The sequence below is a fragment of the Haliotis rubra genome, unplaced genomic scaffold (genome assembly GCF_003918875.1).
Source record: "Haliotis rubra isolate DU_JTF1 unplaced genomic scaffold, ASM391887v1 Scf248, whole genome shotgun sequence".
Lineage (NCBI taxonomy): Eukaryota > Metazoa > Mollusca > Gastropoda > Lepetellida > Haliotidae > Haliotis > Haliotis rubra.
In genome coordinates, this window is record NW_025766536.1 from 423,902 (window position 1) to 447,283 (window position 23,382).

Genomic DNA, 23,382 nt, shown 5'->3' on the forward strand with positions numbered 1-23,382 from the left:
TCATTGAAAAAAGATAGAAACATTCCTCTAGGGAAATTACATCATGGCTACTTGCCGAAGCCTGCATAGCCGGAATTATACGAAAAGTCACGAGCAGTTTACGCCTCTACGAAGTCACCCGAACGTAGCTCTTGACCATAGGTTATAGTTTGCTCGTAAACAAAGATACAAAAGGCAGTGATTTAACGACCAGATGCCGTTGTTAAACAACAGGGACATAATTTGTCTTAATCCAAGCTTAAGGTGATTGTCTATAAGACTGATCGGAATGTCAAGAATGTAAAATCACGGCAGTTCACATACGTGGTATATACCGGTTTCCTCCGTCATATGAAAATACTCTACGGCATAAAAATAGATGAAATATAGGTGAAAACCTCGAGATATGTCAAGCTGAAGTTCCGACCTTGACCACACAACAAAATGCTAATAGGGCTGTTTTCTCATACACTGGCCTGTGTTAAAGTAGGACTTGCTATGTCAACTTATCATCCGGGGATGGTGGAGTGAGTGAGTGAGTATGATTTTACGCCGCTTTTAGCAATATTCCAGTAATATCACGGCGGGGAACACCAGAGATGGGCTTCACACATTGTGCCCATGTGGGGAATCGAACCCAGGTCTTCGGCGTGACGAGCGAACGCTTTAACCACAAGGCTACCCCATCGCCTCTGGGGATGATTGAACTAGTCCTGAAGGATAAATGAGACACAGGAATACAACGCAAATGGAATGATGACGGAACAGATGCAGTGTCTCCCTTCAACAAAACACAACTTCCAAATCATACTCGCGTTCATTCAATTAAAGGGGGTCTCCGCTCCATTGTTTGGTGTCCAGGTCAAGATCTTGTAATAAGTAGCTATGTGAAATTTAGACTTAGCCTTACTGATTGGTTAATAAATTGCCGGGGAAAAGAGAGTGAGTGAGTGAGTTGGGTTTAAGGCTGCGATAAACAACCCTTCGGATATACATACTGAGCAAAAAAAAACCTTCACATTTGAAGAAATGAATTATATTAAAAATGAAAAGTACAAGGCGAATATAATCATGACCATGCCTAATCTGTCCCTTTCCGCCCATTTCAACTATATCGTGCCATGTCAGCTTGAAGTGGGAGGGTCCGTGAAGATCCGAGTTACAACTGGTCTTCAGTAACCCATGCTTGTCGTAAGAGGCGACTGACGGGATCGGGTGGTCAGACTCGCTGACTTGGTTGACACATGTCACCGTATCCCTATTGCGCAGAAAGTTGCTCATGCTGTGGATCAGTGGATTGTCTGGTCCAAACTCGATTATTTACCGCAGCCATATAGCTGGAATATTGCTACATACTGAAGATCAATATTCTAACCCGGACCTTCACGGGTACCGAACCACCGGAATAGAACGTACGCGCCCACCTTTGATGGTGATATAAACAGGAAATGGTTGTTTGATGGCGACGTGTTTGGTGAGTGCGCTATTGCCGTCTTACGTTTGCATTGTTTATGTGTCTAGTAAAGTATCGATGATGTTTGCAATGTTTTAGTCAAATTCGATTCCCAAGTGTATAATTTCTTTAGCCAGGCAGTTTATATCCTAATGTCCCAGTTAAAAAACAGTTTGATCGACTTTAATCAAATCGGCTAGGACTGTCAAATTGTCGGAACCGAGTACCCCTTTAATGATAGCTTTACTATTCAACCTAAATATTGATTACATGACATCATGAGCAGTATAAAATATTTTTCTTCAGATCAGGCGTCTGGTGAATTATCCATGTAATATTTATACATAATTCATAAATTATCATTGAATTGATAATCATATCAAGTAACATGCTCCGTCATTTTCTAACTGAAACATTGCTCACAAGTTTTGACCGTTTCTGAAATGTCCAATAGCGTCTTGAGAACGAGTGATAGATTACTATCTAACTGCTTTAGGCTGAGTCGATGAGGGGGCGGTTGACTAGCCTACTGGTTAAGCGTTCGCTCGTCACGCTGAAGACCCGGGTTCGATTCCCCACCTGGGTACAATATGTGAAGCCCATCACGGTCCCCCGCCGTGATATTACTGGAATATTGCTAAAAGCAGCGTAAAATCATACTCACTCACTCACTCACCGAGTCGATGAGGCTCAGGTACGATGGTCACTGTTTCAGACTAGTATAACTCAGAAGAATGATTGAGCGAATAGGGTTTTACGCCGCTCTTAGAAATATTGCAGCAATGTCCCGGCAGATTGCACCAGAAATGGGCTTCACACATTGTACCCATGGGAATCGAACATGGGCCTTCGGCGTGACGGGTGAACGCTTTAACCACTGGGCTACCCCACCGCCCCCTCTGAAGAACCAGATGTGAATCTAATCCGCGGAAAACAAAAACTACCCACACTTCTACTATCGTCTGTGTAACCACATGAAGGAGACATATATTCACGGAGGGTGTAAAGATAGGCTGATATTACCGCCGGACAAGATGGAACGATAAAATTGATTTCAAAGAAATAACTGTGTTTAAAACTGGTAAATAACCATTGATTTTGATATTCCACATAATTAAACTTGAAAAATACCACTCTATAGATAAAAACAACAGCAACAAAATAGAAACACCCGATCACAAACCGGTCGTGATGTCATTGCGTTAGGCTTGCTGCCATGACGCTACGCAGTCGCGATTTCACAACAGCCATTTTGCTTTTCCTTCGCGAATTGGACGCGAGCCAAGGACGTCAGCTAAGAATAGTAGCAAACGACCGCTATATGCTCTAACTGCTCACTCTATGAGCCAACCAAAGGTCAATACTACTAACACACCTAACGTTAACCTAATGTGAGTAGTCAATGCTTTCTACATACAGATACAGCTTGAAATTGGTTTTTGAAAGAATACCTTTTATCAGCCAAATTGTGATTAATGTAAAAGAGGAACCCTTGTAGTGTCGGTGTATCTTGATACCCGATCCTCATGTATCTAAGAATATACAGTAAGCTACGTTTAACACGAATATGCTTATAACGAAGTTACAGATATAACGAAATATAATTAGTGGACCTTTGAGTGTGCTGTGACCAGTGTGCTATATATCTGTTATATCCCATCAGGCCATTGTTCACTTGTTTTAGTCGAAATGCGTACTACTGTTAAAACGAATTGAAATTAGCGGACCTTTGATTTCGTTATAACCGTAGATTACTGTACATGTTGACACACAGATATATATTCTGGGTAGTTTTTGTTTCCCCTGGTGACAGAACTAGCTATGATGATACGTGTTACGTCAGTTGACCTGTACACAACGTCGTCACATGCACGTGGTGCTGTCTGGTACTTGCGAACTGGTATCAGCGTTAGGTCGGGCTCAGATAACAGGTTGTTTATAGCAATCGATCTATTCTTTCTCTCTCACATTTCACTCTTGTTACGAAACATCATACCTCGAAATAATCAGAGTCAATTGTATTAAAGACGCTCGATCATTTTTTCGCGGTTTTCTATATTTGAGCTTTGTAAGATTAGGTTTGTAAAATGTGTCGGAATCATTGTAAGTGAAACAAATGTGCTGAATAGATTCAGATAAAGAGAAAACAAATTGTTCCGAAAATATTCAAATAAACTAAAATTTGAATCTGGAGAAGTTTTATTAGTGAACTATGATATTCGTTAACGGCGTTTGGTTACATTATCAGTGAGTGAGTGAGTTTGGTTTTACACCGCCATTTTAGCAATATGCCAGCAATACCACGACTGGTGACACCAGAAATGGGCTTCACATATTTTACCCATATTGGGAATCGAACCTGGGTCTTCGGAGTGACGAGCGAACGCTTTAACGACTAGGCTACCCCACCACCTTTGGTTACATTATAATCTCTGGTTGTTTCGAAGTAAGGTTAGTTCGTAGTTACTCTTGTTTCAAGTAAAATCCTTGACGGTGTTCCACCGTACGTGGTTTGCCTTTGTTGCTTTAAACATTGACTTATCGTATAACAACCATCCCTGCAGACCAGTTCGCAAATACCTCCTTGCTGATTGTAAGTCTCGTCCATATACATCCTCCTTCCTCCGTTGATAAGTCCTTGACGGTAGAGCAAGGTGACAGGAAGTCACGTGACACGACGTAGAGGCACGTTAAGGTGAGCTCGTCTGACGAGGGACGACGCCGCTACTAATGTCGAAGCGCGTGGGGGTCTTGCTAACTCTTCTGTAACAAACTAACATTATTTTAAAGGTGCCAGTTTTACGCACATTTGGTTCGAGAGATTTAACTTCGCTTGGAACAATATTTGAGTCACGCCGGAAGCTTCAGTTGGTTAGGACTCCGGTGACGTTTACGTCTTGGACTGCTGACCATCACTGAGCGGTTTTTTTGACAAACTCCAGACCGGCGGATCCTTGGTTGTATTATAATATTTCAGCAATATTCCAGCTAACTATTGAGAAGTGTTAGAATGTGATGGTGAGTATGTGTATGTATGTGTACATGCATGTATATAATTATGTATGTACGTGTTGGGTTGGGTGTGGGTGTGGGTGTGGGTGTGTGGGTGTGGGTGTGGGTGTGGGTGTGGGTGTGGGTGTGGTGGGGTGTGGGTGTGGGTGTGGGTGTGGGTGTGGGGTGTGGGTGTGGGTGTGTGGGTGTGGGTGTGGGGTGTGGGTGTGGGTGTGTGGGTGGGTGTTTGTCTATCTGGGTGTGGGTGTGGGTGTGGACAGTGGGTGTGGGTGTGGGTGTGGGGGTGTGTGTTGGTGTGGGTGTGGGTGGTGGGTGTGGGTGTGGGTGTGGGTGTGTGTGTGTGTGTGTATCTGGGTGTGTGTGTGTGGGTGTGGGTGTGGGTGTGCGTGTGGATGTGGTGTGGATGTGGGTGTGGGTGTGTGGGTGTGGGTGTGGATGTCTGGATGTGGGTGTTGGTGTGGATGTTGGTGGGGATGGATGTGGATGTGGGTGTGGATGTTTGGTGTGTGGATGTTGGTGTGGGTGTGTGGGTGTGGGTGTTGGTGTGGATGTGGGTGTGGGTGTGGTGTGGATGTGGTGTGGATGTGGGTGTGGATGTTGGTGTGGGTGTGTGTGATGTTGGTGTGGATGTGGATGTGGGTGTGGATGTGGGTGTGGGTGTAGGTGTGGATGTTGGTGTGGGTGTGGATGTGGGTGTGGATGTGTATGTTGATGTGGATATTGGTGTGGATGTTGGTTGAAAGAAGTGTGGATGTTGGTGTGGAGTGTGGATGTTGGTGTGGATGTGGATGTTGGTGTGGAGTGTGGATGTTGGTGTGGATGTGGATGTTGGTGTGGATGTGGATGTTGGTGTGGATGTTGATGTTGGTGTGGATGTTGGTGTGGATGTGTGGATGTGGGTGTGGATGTTGGTGTGGGTGTGGATGTTGGTGTGGAGTGTGGATGTTGGTGTGGATGTGGATGTTGGTGTGGATGTGGATGTTGGTGTGGATGTGGATGTTGGTGTGGATGTGGAGTGGGTGTGGATGTTGGTGTGGGTGTGGATGTTGGTGTGGATGTGGATGTGGATGTTGGTGTGGATGTGGATGTTGGTGTGGATATGGATGTTGGGTGTGGATGTGGATATTGGTGTATGGATTGTGGATGGATGGATGTGGATGTGGTGTGTGGAATGTTGGATGTGGATGGGATGTGGATGTGGATGTGGGTAGTGTGGATGTTGTAAGTATTGGTGTATGGATATTTAGGTGTGGATATGTATATTGGTGTGGATGTGGATGTTGTTGGATGTGGATGTGGATGTTGGTATGGATGTGGATATTGGATGTTAGGTGTGGAGATGTGGATGTTGGTATGGATATGGATGTTGGTGTGGATGTGGATGTTGGTGTGGATATGGATATTGGTATGGATATGGATGTTAGTATGGGTGTGGATGTTGGATGGATGGATGGTATGGTATGGATGAGTATGATATTGGTATGGATATGGATATTGGTGTGGTGATGTGGATGTTGGTGTGGATGTGATATGTAGATATTGATGTAGATGTGGATATTGGTATTGGATATGGAATGTACTATTGGTGTGGATGTGGATATTGAGTGTGGATATGATATTGGTATGGATATGGATATTAGTATGGATATTAGTATATGTATGAATGTTGAGTATGGATATGGATATTGGAAAATTATGGATATTGATATATGGATATAGATATGGATGTATGGATATTTAATGTAGATATATAGATATTGGTATGGATATGGATATTGGTATGGATGGGATATTGCTAGTATGTATGGATATTGTATAGATATGGATATTGGTATGAATATGGATATTAGAGTGTAGATATATGGATATTAGTATGGGAATTGTGGATATTGGTTTTAAGTATGGATATTTAGTATGGAATGGATATTGGTATGGATATGGATATTGGTATGGAATATGGATATGGATATTGAATGATATGGATGTGATATGTTATGGATATGGAATATTGGTATTGGTGTATGGATATTGGTGATATGGATATTTATGTAGATATATGATATGTGATGTTGGATATGGCTAGTATGATGAGTATGGATATTGGTTGGTATGGATGTGAATATTTAATGTATGAATATGGATATTTAGTATGTAGATATGGATATTGGTATGTATGGAATATGAATATTTATATTTATTGGATATGTTAGTATATTTGGTGTGGATGTTGGTGTATTATGGAATATGGATATTGGTAATTGTGAATATGGATATTGGTGTATGGATATGGATAATGGTATGAGATATGTGATATTTAGTGTGAAGTATGGATATTGAATAGAGATATTGAAATATGAATGGATAGTGTGAAATTATGGATATTGGAGATGTGGAATGATGAATATATGGATATGGAATATGAATATGGATATTTAGTATAGATATAGGATATTGATATGGATATGAATATTGTATAGATATGGATATTGGTGTGAGATATGGATATTGGTGTGGAATTGTATATGGATTTAGATTGTAATATGGATGTATGGAGATATTGGTATGATATGGATATTGAAATATGGAGTATTTATGTAATGTATATGAATATTGGTATGGATATAGATGTAAGATATTGGATGATGGAATGGATATTTATTTGTAGATGTAGATATTGGTATGGATGTGGATATAGATATGGATATGGATATTGGTAATGGATATGGATATTGGTATGGATGTGGATATTGGAATTATGGATGTGGAATATTTAGTATGGATATGAATGTAGATATTGAATATAGGATATTGGTATGTGGATATGAATATTGGAATTGTGGATGTGGATATTAGTATGGATATGGATATTGAATTGATATGGATATTTATTGTAGATATGGATATTGTTGTATATGTGGATGTTGGTGTGGAATATGTGGATGTTGTTGTGGATGTGGATGTTGTTGTGGATGTGGATGTGGATGTGGATGTTGGTGTGGATGTGGATGTTGTTGTGGATGTGGATGTTGGTGTGGATGTGGATGTTGGTGTGGATGTGGATGTTGGTGTGGATGTGGATGTTGGTGTGGATGTGGGTGTGGATGTGGATGTTGTTGGTGTGGATGTGGATGTTGGTGTGGATGTGGATGTTGGTGTGGATGTTGGTGTGGATGTGGATGTTGTGTGTAGGATGTTGGTGTGGGATGTGGATGTGGATGTGGGTGTTTGGATGTTAGTGGTGTGAATGTTGATGTGGATGTTGGTGTGGGTGTTGGAATGGGTTTGATGTTTCCCTGAATATTGATGTTTTCCCAGAAATTTTGGAAAAATCTTTTACATTCCCTAATTACTGATGAAGGAAGGCATAATGTAAGACTTAGGAATGAACCTTACATCAAGAAATTATGGTGTACTTGATGAAAGATTCAAAAAAGAGGCAAATAATCGGACTCACTTGGATAATGATTTGGATAATGTTTTCTTTTCTGATGAAAGTTCGGTCTTGCTTTTTCCGAACAGTGTGGATTCGGACAAAAGAAACCAATATACCATCGCCCAAAAGATGGCAAGAAATGTCACCTGTGGAGTGGGATATCATCACGTGGAGTGACGCCGTTGTGAATTTTCTCTGGAAATATATGGAACGATATGTTGACATCTTAAATGATCACCTCCTCCAAACGGCCCGAACACTCTATGAAGATAATTGGATTTTCCAGCATGATAACGACCGAAACCACACTGCGGGCTACACAAACCAGTGGTTGTCGGACGAAAATGTCAAAGTTATAGACTGGCCCAGCTACAGCCAGATCTTTACCCTATTGAGAATGTGTGGGGCCTAATGAAGGACAGAATAAACCCAAATAGAACTTAGAAATATTGAGGATATGAAGAAAAAAGTGGTCGAATATTGGGATACACCATCACATGATTTCCTACAAACTTTGGTCGCTAGTGTACCTAGGTGTATTCAGTCGTGTATTGCAGGGCAAGGAGGTCTCACAAAGCACTGAAAAGACACTTAGACTGTAAGAGAATCATATCTCAACATATTCATTAAAGTAAAACTTCTATAGTTTATATACATGTATTAGATGTTTGCCGAAACAGCTTTCTCAATAATTTCTGGGAATACTATACGTGTGGGTGCAGATGTGGATGTTGATGTCGATGTTGGTGTGGGGTGTGGGTGTGCACGTTGCTGTGGATGTGCCTTTGGATGTAGATGTGGGTATGGACTGGGGTGTTGATGCTGAAGCTGACGTGGAGTGGCACGGATAATATACTGAGAGAAACAAATAAAGGAACACAGCAAAATTCAAGCGTTCCTTTTATATTTTCCATTTTTCATCACCAGCTTTGAATAGCGCTGTTGGAGGAAATCTGAGAATAATTATAGTAACACTGCCATGAAGTGATGTTCCCTTATTTGATTACCTCAGTATATATATATATATATATATATATATATATAAAATTAGATATGCTTGTTTGGATAAGTGTTGTTAAAAGAAACACCAACCTCCTTCTGAGCATCCTCAGCAGACTTCATAGCCTCGTATCTATCCTTAGCATTTTTTAGGGGCATCACCATGACGTCATTGATAGCGTTGAACAACTGCAACATGAGAAACAACAATGTAAAACGAGGTCTGTCATGACGGTCACCTTGACGCACATTTTGGTGAGTGAGTTTGGTTTTACTCCGCTTTAAGCAATGCTACAACAATATCACGGCGGGGGACACCAGAAATGGACTTCACACATTGTACCCATGTGGGGAATCGAAGCCGGGTCTTCGGCGTGACGAGCGAACGCTTTAACCACTAGGCTACCCCACCGCCCCAGCACGTTTGGAATCTATAGTGGCCAGGTATCAACGTGTGTGACAGGCGTCATCAATTAAAATATAAAAGATGTTTTTTAACGCCGTTTTAGGACTATATTCAGGAAAATCTGTGCGTGTCAAGTTGATTTAGTAAACATGTCCCAAATTAAGCAGGGCTCTGACGTAACCTGTTTTGATAGCTTTGGAAACGACAAAACCCTTTCCACATCTGATTCTGACTATGTCATAAGTATGTATTTGTTTTAGCAGTGCAGCTGTAGAATTTTGTTTGTAAACTATCGAGTCTGGACCAGACAATCCAGTGATAGTCACCATGCCATACGTGGTGGTGGAGTGGATAGAGCGTTTGCAAAGGGTCGGTAGTTCAATCCCTGGTTACGTCATATCAACTGGACGCGTAATGGTGGAAATCGTTGTGATCCTGAGGTGAGGAGATAATAAAAAAGCTGCTGGGCTCGGAAAACCTAGTCAGACCACAAGCAGCTACACACACACGCACAAACACACGCACGCACGACAGTCATAGATGGTACTTGTTGTCATCCTGAGTAGTGTTGGGAACCGGTTGAAATCTCACAATTGATGATTGTTTCATTACCAACGAACAATCATCGAAAAAAATTGGTTACCGTCATTTTTCAGATTTTCCTATCCAGGTTGTTATTCCAGATATTTATAACATGATGCAACTTACTACTTTAAAGTGATGACTATTATATCATGAACATAAACTTCCTTGAGTCTTAGAGAAATATTCAGTCATGACTTTTCAGTTAGTGAAGTGAGTTTTCTAAGAATTAAACACGTTTTCAGGCCCTGACAACTTCTAAGATATGTTCCATTGTCAAGTATTTCAAAGACTAAAACAGTAGTTCCAAAATCGTTTATGTTCGATTATGAGAAAATGTGATCGATTGCTTAGTTGTTTGGTCACTGAGATCAATCTTCGATTATTTCAATTAATCGGAACACCACTAATCCTGAGGGGATAACACTGAGATTCACAGTGAGAAAACCGTGTCTTTGTGATATCCATGTCATACCTGTGTCATGGTATCTCCGACTACTGGGAAACTGGAATTTACCCGTCCTGGTCAGGCCACACGCATGCAAGCACGGACACACACACGCACACGCACTTGATTCTTTAACAAACCATTACCTTGGAAACCGTTTCAAACATTGGAATCAGGACGAACTTAATGAAGCCAATCTGGGCAGTTGGCTTGGTGACCTTGTCCCGGTCCATGAAAGGCGCGACCGGAAGTCCCTCCATCTTCTCTCGGTCGGACTGAAGGACATCAAGGACACATTTATAGTGAATGGTGAATCATACAGGAATGAATGCACATACCAAACTGTATTCAGTTTACGTCTCACGAAGCAGGTTCCCTTTGGTCTGATTGAGATGATGAATATAATGAAGTTCACTGAAAAGTTTACCAAAGTTGAATCCAAAATCGGAAAAAGACGTGTTTTCGAGCTCAAATGCATCATACATTAAATGGTATTCAAGTACAACGACATTGTTGTCGTTGATTATCTCAACATTACGAGTGAGTGAGTGAGTTTAGTTTTACGCCGCTTTTAGGAATGTTCCAGCAATATCACGGAGGGGGACACCAGAAATATGCTTCACATATTGCACCCATGTGGGGAATCGAACCCGGGTCTTCGGAGTGACGAACGAACGCTTTAACCACTAGGCTACCCCACCGCCCCCTCAAGATTACGAACCCCGAAAGAATTTTTTTTGTCAATTATCACAAAATCTCAAATAAGCGTTTTCAAAACGACTTTGTATGGTCCTTCAAGAGTACGAAAGTCTGAAATTACCACTTTAGCAAACTAACTTTTAAGCCGAAATTTCTCATTATTTCAGTTATTTATGTATATTTTCTTGATTACATACTTTTGAGTATAATTTCGTTATTTCAAGTATATTTTGCAAACATCGAAATATAGAAGTTTTTCTCGTTGAGGTGTAGAATCGAACCCAGACTTTCGGTGTGATGTGGGAACACATGACCCACAAGGCTACCCCGCTGTTTTTCAAATTTTAATAGAGGATTCTAAAATGTGTTATCTGACAAACATTATTTCAATGTGACATACATTATTTCAATGTGACATACATTATTTCAATGTGACACACATTATTTCAATGTGACATACATTATTTCAATGTGACATACATTATTTCAATGTAATGTGACACACATTATTTCAATGTGACACTCAATGTGACACACATTATTTCAATGTGACATACATTATTTCAATGTGACACTCAATGTGACAAACATTATTTCAATGTGACATACATTATTTCAATGTAATGTGACACACATTATTTCAATGTGACACACATTATTTCAATGTGACATACATTATTTCAATGTGACACACATTATTTCAATGTGACATACATTATTTCAATGTGACATACATTATTTCAATGTACACCTTGACAAGTAACATTATCATTTCGCTAAATCGAAACAGCAAACATTAAGATGAACGCAACGTTGCACAACTGCACAAAATCGAATCAATCCCACATATGCTATTTCTCACGCAAAGAAGCGACTTGGTGAATGTAAATATTTGCCGTATTTAACGCTTGTTCATTAAGAGAATTTAACACTGTCATTGATGGCCTTGACAATACAAATGAATACATTGACATAAAACTTCGGTTCCAGATTCTGTCAAATTAAGTGTTGCTGCCTCAGGCTAAATGGCAGCGAATTTAACGCTCAGAGAATTAAATCGATATGTAAATGTCACACCAGACTAGCATAATGGGGATCATTACGAACATTCCTACTTTTATATGCAGAAAGTACGCGTGCGCACACGCACATGCACACGTTTATATGACCACTTTCCCTTCACCGTCGGTTTATAAGGCCACTTTCCCTTGCCCGTCTTATATGAATATTTTCCCTTGCCCGTCGGCGTATATGACCACTTTCCCTTGACCGTCGGTTTGTATGAATGCTTTCCCTTGCCCGTCGGCTTATATGAATACTTTCCCTTGCCCGTCGGTTTATATGAATACTTTCCCTTGCCCGTCGGCTTATATGGCCACTGTCCCTTGCCCGTCGGTTTAAATGGCCACTTTCCCTTGCCCGTCGGTTTATATTAATACTTTCCCTTGCCCGTCGGTTTATATGACCACTTTCCCTTGACCGTCGGTTTATTACCACTTTCCCTTGCCCGTCGGTTTATATTAATACTTTCCCTTGACCGTCGGTTTATATGACCACTTTCCCTTGACCGTCGGTTTATTACCACTTTCCCTTGCCCGTCGGTTTATATTAATACTTTCCCTTCACCGTCGGTTTATATGACCACTTTCCCTTGACCGTCGGTATATATTAATACTTTCCCTTGGCGGTCGGTTTATATGAATACTGGAGCGGTGGGGTAGCCTAGTGGTTAAAGCGTTGGCTCGTCACGCCGAAGACCCGGGTTCGAATCCCCACATGGGTACAATGTGTGAAGCCCATTTCTGGTGTTCCCCGCCGTCATGTTGCTGGAATATTGCTAAAAGCGGCGTAAAACCAAACTCAGTCAGTCAGTTATATGAATACTTTGCCTTGCCCGTCGGTTTATATGACCACTTTCCCTTGATCGTCGGTATATATTAATACTTTCCCTTGACCGTCGGTTTATATGAATACTTTGCCTTGCCCGTCGGTTTATATGGCCACTTTCCCTTGACCGTCGGTATATATTAATACTTTCCCTTGCCCGTCGGTTTATATGACCACTTTCCCTTGTCCGTCGGTTTATGGCCTCATCCCTTTGGACTTTATGTGAAAGGACCAACCCGAATGAGGATCAACATTAATTAGGTCAATCTGGTCACCACGTCCAAGGACCATCCTCAGTTACAAGGCTGGGCGACAGTCCAACCCATTCAATAATTAATCAACCACTTAATGAGTCCGGCAACCTCCACTGAGTACGTGTATTGAGACCGTTACCACCAACTGCGACCTTAACGACAACGACGTGGGTTAATTAAGACCTATATCACTCCAATCATTAACCTGCGCATTCAAGTCTAAGGTCTCCGATGACAGTTTTTCATTTACTGAATCTGAAACGTCTTGCGTCTAACAACGAAACTTTTGTAGCTGACATATACCATTTGTTTAGCATCTACTTAAATTCTTTCGGGGATGGCAGTGGGGCCGTTGTTCAGATTAGTCCCCAGCAAAGAGTTTCTAGGCTGTGGTGGAAACAAGGTGTAACCGAATTTGTGGATAATACTCAAATGTCAAAGGTCTGTGTAAGTAGTGAAAATGAATGGATTGTTTTGTGGTAGTCAGAAAATTATATGTCAGTAGATACTTTGTTGGGAAAAAAACAGACAGTCGTCAGTTCTCAGATACAGACACCTACACAGACACCTACACAGACACCTACATAGACACCTACACACACACACACAACCTCCCTTCCATCGGCAGTAGGGGTAGTTTGGTAGTTGTAAAAGCGTTCGCTCGTCACGTTATGGCTGGGATATTGCTAAAGCGGCGTCATACTACACACACACACACACACGCACACACACACACACACTCACACACACACACACACACACTCACTCACTCACACACTCACACTCACTCACTCACACACTCACTCACTCACTCACACTCACTCACTCACTCACTCACTCACTCACTCACTCACACACTCACTCACACACTCACACACACACACACACACACACACACACACACAGAGCCTCCCGTCCATCGGCAATAGGGGTAGTAGTTGTAAAAGCGTTTGCTCGTCACGCTATTGCTGGGATATTGCTAAAGCGGCGTAAAACTAAAGTCACTCACTCTACCTGCATTACAATATACACAGCAGCATGTCCTGTATTCCTGCGCGGAAGCGGAAGCGGGAGAATAACGGAATTCACTGCCGGAATTCAATGCGCACTCGGGTATTAGTGCTAAAGAAGAACGGATCCAATCTGTAATCACTAGCCTTTATCTCATAAGAAGGACAAGGTCGCGTTACTCGTTGCCCTTTGTTTGTGACCGGGAGCACCCAGATGCCGAAGCATTGATTGGGCAAACTAAATATACAAAAGTATTTCATTGTCACCATTAGGCGCTCTTTGGTCTCGTACATGGATCAAGTCTATTTAATATTTCTTGAACGTTATTCTCCACTTACTCACAACAGCAGAATTTCTGCACTTGTATATAAAAACGTGAAAACTAGAAATAAAAAAAATTAATATACGTTTCAAGAAAACCATTGAATGCATCTGTTTAAGATGATTTGATTTTCTTCTTGTTTAGCATCCCCTGACTGTCTACTGTTTAAAATCGCCTGACTGTCTGCTCTGTTTAAGATCACTTGCTTGTCTGCTCTGATGATTCGTTTGTCTGCTCTGTTTAAGATCACTTGCTTGTCTGCTCTGATGATTAGTTTGTCTGCTCTGTTTAAGATCACTTGCTTGTCTGCTCTGATGATTCGTTTGTCTGCTTTGTTTAAGATCACTTGCTTGTCTGCTCTGATGATTCGTTTGTCTGCTCTGTTTAAGATCACTTGCTTGTCTGCTCTGATGATTCGTTTGTCTGCTCTGTTTAAGATCACTTGCTTGTCTGCTCTGATGATTCGTTTGTCTGCTTTGTTTAAGATCACTTGCTCGTCTGCTTTGATGATTCGTTTGTCTGCTCTGTTTAAGATCACTTGCTTGTCTGCTCTGATGATTCGCTTGTCTGCTCTGTTTAAGATCACTTGCTTGTCTGCTTTGGTGATTCGTTTGTCTGCTCTGTTTAAGATCACTTGCTTGTCTGCTCTGATGATTCGTTTGTCTGCTCTGTTTAAGATCACTTGCTTGTCTGCTTTGATGATTCGTTTGTCTGCTCTGTTTAAGATCACTTGCTTGTCTGCTCTGATGATTCGTTTGTCTGCTTTGTTTAAGATCACTTGCTTCTCCGCTGTAAGGCTTGTTTACAGCAGTACTCCTCTCAACAGCACAGCTGAGATGTTGCTGTGTCAAGGCAACAACCAAACACGTTCTATCTAACTGACATTGTGTGAGTGTCCAATGCTACAGATAGGGTAGGACATCCTTTCCCTATTCCCTAAACACCCGGTGTCGTCACTGATGTTTACTTCCCACATACAGTGGAAGCCCTCTAAACCGACAGCCCCCCCAATCCGGCATGCCCTCAATATCGGCACTAGAATTTGGTCCCGGCAGAAGCTAGTTAATTTATGATCATTTACACGTACTCTAATCCGACGTCATGCCGGTTTAGACGGCTTGCACTGTGTATCATTCTCACCAGTAATTAGCTTTTAAAACCCAATAAAGACTTTCGACTCATACTCGGGAACGGTTCTTCCCTGGCGCCAACGTTATGCATTGGACAGCCAACTTGAGAGGGTATCAAACTATCTACACAGTAAAGCCTCAAATAATCGAAACACAACAACGAACGTTGTCAGAAGAGCATGTCATCATTAAGTAATTAATGTACAATACCTAGAGCGGAAATGATTTAATGATTTTTATATCGTGGTTATGAGATCAAAGGAGACTTAATGTACTTGAACATAATGTTTTGCAACAACAGTCTGAAGCATTCTGTTTTAGAAACATATTTCCCATGAACAAGTCTATTGATCATCAATAACATCCGCATCACCACCATTCACACTGCCGTCATCATCATCATCATCATCATCATCATCATCATCATCATCATCATCATCATCATCATCATCATCATCATCATCAATAACGTAATCATTATGAACATCCGCTTCACCACCATTCACACTGCCATCATCATCATCATCATCATCAATAACGTAATCATCATGAGCATCCACTCTGCCACTATCATCATCATCATCATCATCAATAAAATCATCATGAACATCCACTCTGCCACTATCATCATCATCATCATCATCATCATCATCATCATCATCATCATCATCATCATCATCATCATCATCAATAACGTAATCATCATGAGCATCCACTCTGCCACTATCATCATCATCATCATCATCATCATCATCAATAACGTAATCATCATGAGCATCCACTCTGCCACTATCATCATCATCATCATCATCATCATCATCATCATCATCATCATCATCATCATCATCATCATCATCAATAATCAATAACGTAATCATCATGAGCATCCACTCTGCCACTATCATCATCATCATCATCATCATCATCATCAATAACGTAATCATCATGAGCATCCACTCTGCCACTATCATCATCATCATCATCATCAATAACGTAATCATCATGAGCATCCACTCTGCCACTATCATCATCATCATCATCATCATCATCATCAATAACGTAATCATCATGAGCATCCGCAATGCTATCATCGTCATAGTGAGCTTCATCATTATCAGCTGCAGCAGCATCCCCCTATATTGCCTACCTGGTTGAAATACTCTTCCAGAAGGCAGTCTACCCAAGGTTCCGACACCTCCATAGGCCGCACCTCATTGGATATATCACAGCACTTGATCAGCACCATCTTCAGCTGTAATAGAAACATGGAATAGTTTCAATGAATGAAGGTCAGTGTGTGAAGAGCTGTGGCAGCTTTTGTCAGATTATTTCAGGCTCCGTCAGGCCGTCACAAACCGTCAAACCGTATCACGCATGATGTGCAGATATGTAGCTGACAGTGTCAGGCTGTGCCAGTAGCCAATCTATGTCAGGCTGTGTCAGGTTGCGTCTGTAGCCAATCTGTGACAGACAGTGTCAGGCTGTGCCAGTAGCCAAACTGTCAGGCTGTGTCAGTAGTCAATCTATGTCAGACAGTGTCAGGCTGTGTCAGTAGTCAATCCATGTCAGACAGTGTCAGGCTGTGTCAGTAGTCAATCTATGTCAGACAGTGTCAGGCTGTGTCAGTAGTCAATCTATGTCAGACAGTGTCAGGCTGTGTCAGTAGTCAATCTATGTCAGGCTGTGTCAGTAGCCAATCTATGTCAGACTGTGTCAGGCTGTGTCAGTAGTCAATCTATGTCAGGCAGTGTCAGTAGTCAATCAATGTCAGACAGTGTCAGGCTGTGTCAGTAGTCAATCTATGTCAGGCAGTGTCAGGCTGTGTCAGTAGCCAATCTATGTCAGGCTGTGTCAGTAGTCAATCAATGTCAGACAGTGTCAGGCTGTGTCAGTAGCCAATCTATGTCAGACAGTGTCAGGCTGTGTCAGTAGTCAATCTATGTCAGACTGTGTCAGGCTGTGTCAGTAGTCAATCTATGTCAGGCAGTGTCAGGCTGTGTCAGTAGCCAATCTATGTCAGACTGTGTCAGGCTGTGTCAGTAGTCAATGTATGCCAGGCTGTGTCAGGCTGTGTCAGTAGTCAATCAATGTCAGACAGTGTCAGGCTGTGTCAGTAGCCAATCTATGTCAGACTGTGTCAGGCTGTGTCAGTAGTCAATGTATGCCAGGCTGTGTCAGGCTGTGTCAGTAGTCAATCTATGTCAGACAGTGTCAGGCTGTGTCAGTAGTCAATCTATGTCAGACAGTGTCAGGCTGTGTCAGTAGCCAATCTATGTCAGGCAGTGTCAGGCTCTGTCAGTAGCCAATCTATGTCAGACAGTGTCAGGTTGTGTCAGTATCAGGTAGTGCCAAGCAGTATCAGGCAGTGTTAGGTAGTGTCAAGCAATGTGAGAGTATGTCAGGCGGTGTTAGGTAGTGTCAAGCAATGTGAGACTGTGTCAGGCAGTGTTAGGTAGTGCCAAGCAATGTGAGACTTTGTCAGGCAGTGTCAGGTAGTGCCAAGCAATGTGAGACTATGTCAGGCAGTGTTAGGTAGTGCCAAGCAACATCTGACTATGTAATCTGTGTCAGGCAGGGCTAAGTAGGGTCAAGCAATATCTCGTTGGTTCAGACTGTGGCAGTCTGTGTCAAGCAGTGTTAGGTAGTGTCACGATGTATCAGCTGACCCTGACCCAAGTCGACTACAGTTTAGTTGATGCAACAGACAAATGTCAGCTATATCACGGCGGGGGACACCAGAAATGGGCTTCACACAATGTACCCATGTGAAGAATCGAACTCGGGTCTTCGGCGTGACAAGCAACGTTTAATGTACCCATGTGAAGAATCGAACCCGTGTTTTCTACCACATACATGAAGTACATCACATATGTGTACGATCCCCACATGACAAGACGTGCTGACACTAGGGGACTGTTACATCCGGCACCTATTTCACCTTCAGTTTGTCGGTTTGTTGCTTAACGCCGCACATGTGCAACCACGTCAGCGAGCCTGACGGTGTAATCCCGTTAGTCGTCTCTGGACCAGACAATCCTAATGATTAAAGCGTTGGCTCGTCAGAAGACCCGGGTCAATCGATCTACAACTGGCCCATTTCTGGTGTCCCCGCCGTGATGTTGCTGGAATATTGCTAAAAGCGGCGTAAAACCAAACTCAGTCAGTCGTCTCCTACGACATGTATTGGTAGCTGAAGACCAATTCTAACCCGGAGCTTCACGGATATTACCTTTTAGAAATATCTGATTGTGCTGATTGGAAACACATTCTAACAAGACGACAATAACGAGAGGAATTACAACCCGTGACGTTGGGTCGATTTAATTTAGCCTGTCGATAATTACATACAGTGTTACTATGGTAACAAGCCAAACAGCCCTGCTTCCTTGTAAACAACACTTAAACCCAGGATCAATGGTTTGGATGCGGTTTCAGAATATAATGACTTTTCAATACTGTTGGTGTTCGATATGGCTGACGATGGTTTGCTCAACGTCCGATTGTACCGTTGTGTTTGTTGTGAGTGAGTGAAAGCTGATGGACAGAAAGTGAAATGAGTGAAACACCGAAAATCAGTGATGACACCAGGTGTTTAAAGGAATATTCCGTTTCTAAGAAATCCGCAGGGCCTTCCTGCCCCCAGTCTACAAACTTACAAACTTCGGACAAGCGGTTACAATGTGGACATGCTAGCGTCGCTGTTTATATAAACTAGATATTTCCTGTCAAAATGATCTTACAAAAGAGTACACGTTCCCTGGGGTCGTGCCAGTATTCAATGACTGTAATATCTGATCACAGCGCAACCGGAATGAGTTAGAGCACCAATCATTATCTTAATGAACATCCTGTTGATCCGCTTCATTAAATATTGATTGCTATAATTATCATTTAATGCTGAGATAAAATACATTCCTTATCTGACGCTATTATCGGCGGTTCCACATTCGGTATTTTGAAAAATATAGTTCCATGAGTCATGGAGATTTTGCTATTGATCAAGAAATTAAATATTTCAGTCCGTGCAATGTTAAAGCAAGGTCACAGCGTTGCGCGTACTGAATCTGTGTTACAAGGACGGCGTCAGTGGCCTTGTGGGTGGGCGTCTGAATGGAGATGGGAAAATTAGAGGTTCGATCCCCGGCCAGGTGATACCAAAAAACGTCAAAGTATGACTTGTTGTTATCATCCACACTCTGGATATTATAATATGGGATGCTAAGACAAGGAGTGGCCGGGTGGGAGTCCAGGTGAGGTGTCTGAGAAAGGTATCCATATTAGCATTGTGAATTTGAATCAAGTACTTGGTTGGATATTTTGGCCAAATTGAATGAAAACAACCCAAACACAAAGATATGAATCGAAAATGTCGAGTCTTAGCAGAAACAAGAAGCAGTTTTGTCGGGCCGCCATTTTGTTTTTTTACTTTTTTTAAGAACGCTTATTGTCCTCTAAATCTAAGTGTTTTTTTCACCTTTGCTAAACAAGAATGTGTCATATTTTGAGGTAGAGACAGTAGAGTGAGCGAAGGAATCTCGCATAACGCCGCTTAGAGCAGTAGTCCGGACATACATCACGCTCTTTTAGCAACATTCCAGCAAAATCACGGCGGTCGGGGGACACCATGATACGCTTCACACATTGTACCCATGTAGGGAATCGAACCCGGGTCTTCGGCGTGACGAACGAACGCTTTAACCACTAAGCTACCCCACCGTCCACCCCCCGTGTTGATGGCACGAATGAGCACGAGTATGGTGCCGAGAAACCTAGAAACGTACGAACCCGGATTCGAACAAATACAAGGGACACAACTCTTCACAGCGAACTGAGGCGCCCCAGACCAGGGGGCCAGCCTTGAAATTGTTTAAAAAATTACAATTTTTTAATGTGTAGCGTAGAAATGTGGAAGTACAAAGTCAGTCCCACACGCATAGAAATGGTCCATCCGTTGCCTCAGTAACGACACACCCGATAGGTGATATCAAACGATGAACGAACAAGAGACAATAGTTCCTCAAGGCAACAGCTGTACTAACAAGACTAACACAAATGCCCCACCATATCAGTTCTGAAGTGGATATATAATTTCAAAGGAACATTTGATAGACCATGTTTATTCAGCACTCAAAGGCTGAGTGGCAGACAGTTCAATACTTCTGTCGACATCCCCAGTGTTCTGAATAATGACATCAAATGACAGCCTGTTAAAGGCTAATTATTAACGAGGATGTAACCTCCCGTATAAATCACAATAATACTGATATGTTGCTAAGCAACGCGTATTTTATATTTTGTCAATAGACATTCATCAATATTCAAATATGAGACAGTGAAGTTGACCCTCTCACGGACTCACGGACTAATCAACATTGTACTTTCTGTATTGTACCGTAGTGGCACATTTGGTATTGCTATACTGACGTACCAAAATAAACTACACACCTGATATGAGGGATATTTTCCACACAAAAAAACGTATATATTTTTAAAAGTGTTTTTATTGAGTCTTACCAGTCACAAACATTGTGTATATGTTGTACACCAACATTAGAATCTATGTCAAATCCTATACAAAATAGAGAAGTTGTATATCCATACAAAATTGTCCCCTTACGTTCTTTTTGTTTACTGTTTTTTCTCTCACATATATGACCTGAAACTATGCAACACGTGCTTACTGTACAAATGTCACTATCACTATGTAGATGTCAGGTCGGACTAGGTCGCCCGTACTATATGATGTTTGGAGTGAGTGAGTATGATTTTATGCCGCTTTTAGCAATATTCCAACAATATCACCACGAGAGACACAAACATGAGCTTTACACATTGTACCCATGTGGGGAATCGAACGGAGGTCTTCCTGTTTCCGAGCGAATGCTTTAACCACTAGGCTACCCCATCGCCCCCAGAACCTCATCAACATGGTGTGGGGTCATCTTGAAGGTACGTCAGAGGGCGATCAGTACCACCCGTCAACCTCAGTAACGACACACCCGACAGGTGATATCAGACGATGAACGAACAAGAGCCAATAGTTCAACATAACCACTGTGGAGCGAGGTGTAGTAGACACGTAGTTGCCGATGGCCGTTTACGTCATCAAACGTTGACGGTGCGGCAACAGATCCGTAAACATCCGGGTTACAATTGGTCTTCAGCTTTGGTTGACACATGTCATCGTATCCCAATTGCGCAGATCGATACTCATGTTGATGATCGCTGGATTTTCTGGTCCAGATTCGATTATTTTCCAGACGGCCGACATATAGCTGGACTTTTGCAAAGTATTGGGGCTTGGACATTTTCGAAATTAATCTTGTAAAAACAACTTGCAGTGACCAGCAAATCTCTTGTTTTGACAATCACAAAGTGAAGGATCTCATTTTAATCCACTGTATTTCTGTGACTTTTTTCCTTCTAAAGTTTAAGCTTTTGTGGAATAACCATTCGTTAACATTATGCTAAAACGTCACTCTCATTAAATATGGGTATTTGAACTTTATACGTTTTTGTGTTTCTTCAATCGCCTTTCAAAGTCTTCGTGAACCTTCAGTAAATATCACGCATGGTATTTTGTAATAGCACCAAATGCCATTAAAAACAAAATACAAAATTTGAAACGAGTTAAAATGAAATGGGTCAGCTCGGAACATCAACATAACTGGCATTTAACGTCGGCAAACCCTAAAGGGGTTTAAAAATAATTTGGTATCTTTTAAAAAAAGTTTTCCCGTCGACAGCCCACGTAGCAGTAAACAAGGAGATAGACAAGCAAAGAAGCTCAAGCCTCCCAAACAAATTAATCCCCGGAGGTCAATTTAAGTTTAACCTCACATAAAACAAGCTTAACTAGGAAGTTCTACAACCGTTGTACACGACACGAGATATTCACGACCACAGTTCCGCGAGAATAAAACAAGAGCTCAATGACATTGTATTCAATCTACAACACGGCGTCGTCACGAGTGATGCATTTCGGCGGAGTCTGGGTACCGGCGCTCTTCTACCTCAGATCCTGGAGAAGGTTTATGAGGGAAAGAATCATTCTCGATTATAGCTAGTGAGATTTACAAGACGTGTGCCAGTCATAAACCAGTTTTATGTCAGCTGCAGAAACTTCCTTAATTACAGTGATGCGATGTATGAACACATTATATAACGGAGTTCTGGAGACTCGGAGATGTTTGTTAAGCTGGTGATGACAACATGATATTGTGTAATTCCAGAACTATGTCACGTGATACTGGTGGAATGCTCTGATGCAATGTCAAATTTCAAATATAAAGTCGTATAAATGTTTGCACCGATGTCTGATGGCTAGAAAAACCAACAAAACATGGTAAGCAATGTATTGATGAATTTGATGATTTCGAACTTAGGTCTACCGTGTTTCAACGACCGTATTCCATGTAATACGGTTTCGATGACGTTTCTAAACCTTGAAAACATCCAATTACCAAATGAATACTTTTTTGCTAGTCAGTTTTCGAATATTTGGCGATAGTGTGTCAAAGATAAAGGCTCGGATATCAGCTATTGATTGAGTGAGTTTGTTTTAATGCCATGAACAATATTTAATTTATACCACGGTATGCCATTATATTCTTTAGTGGCTGTCCTTAGTGATGAACCTGGGATTGACCACGGCACTGGAACAACTAACGTGTGGACATTTAATGCGGATGCATTGGAGGTTGAACTCCGGTCAATAAGATAAATAATTCATACATTAATTAAACGGGTAACCTCATTGGTAATCGA

General features: G+C 41.7%; 1 protein-coding gene and 1 long non-coding RNA gene across 7 annotated transcripts in view; one reads left to right on the forward strand and one right to left on the reverse strand.

Annotated features, from left to right (window-relative positions):
* Positions 1 to 1,404: 1,404 nt before the first annotated feature.
* Positions 1,405 to 21,434, forward strand: LOC124279207. Its single transcript, XR_006899324.1, has 3 exons — positions 1,405 to 2,140; positions 9,651 to 9,655; positions 21,424 to 21,434. It is a non-coding gene; the product is annotated as an uncharacterized LOC124279207 (long non-coding RNA).
* LOC124279205 (high affinity cGMP-specific 3',5'-cyclic phosphodiesterase 9A-like) overlaps positions 3,899 to 23,382 on the reverse strand; it is a 113,519-nt gene continuing 94,035 nt past the window's right edge. For 5 of the 6 annotated variants that reach the window (XM_046715002.1, XM_046715003.1, XM_046715004.1 and 2 more), the window contains exons 14-17: positions 16,763 to 16,867; positions 10,459 to 10,587; positions 8,970 to 9,065; positions 3,899 to 4,205 (exon numbers count right to left, since the gene is read on the reverse strand). In XM_046715002.1, the coding sequence (XP_046570958.1) occupies positions 4,098 to 4,205; positions 8,970 to 9,065; positions 10,459 to 10,587; positions 16,763 to 16,867 (438 nt within the window). In that variant the 3' untranslated portion in view covers positions 3,899 to 4,097. The remainder of the gene's footprint in view (positions 4,206 to 8,969; positions 9,066 to 10,458; positions 10,588 to 16,762; positions 16,868 to 23,382) is intronic. The other variant, XM_046715006.1, reaches the window with a different exon arrangement.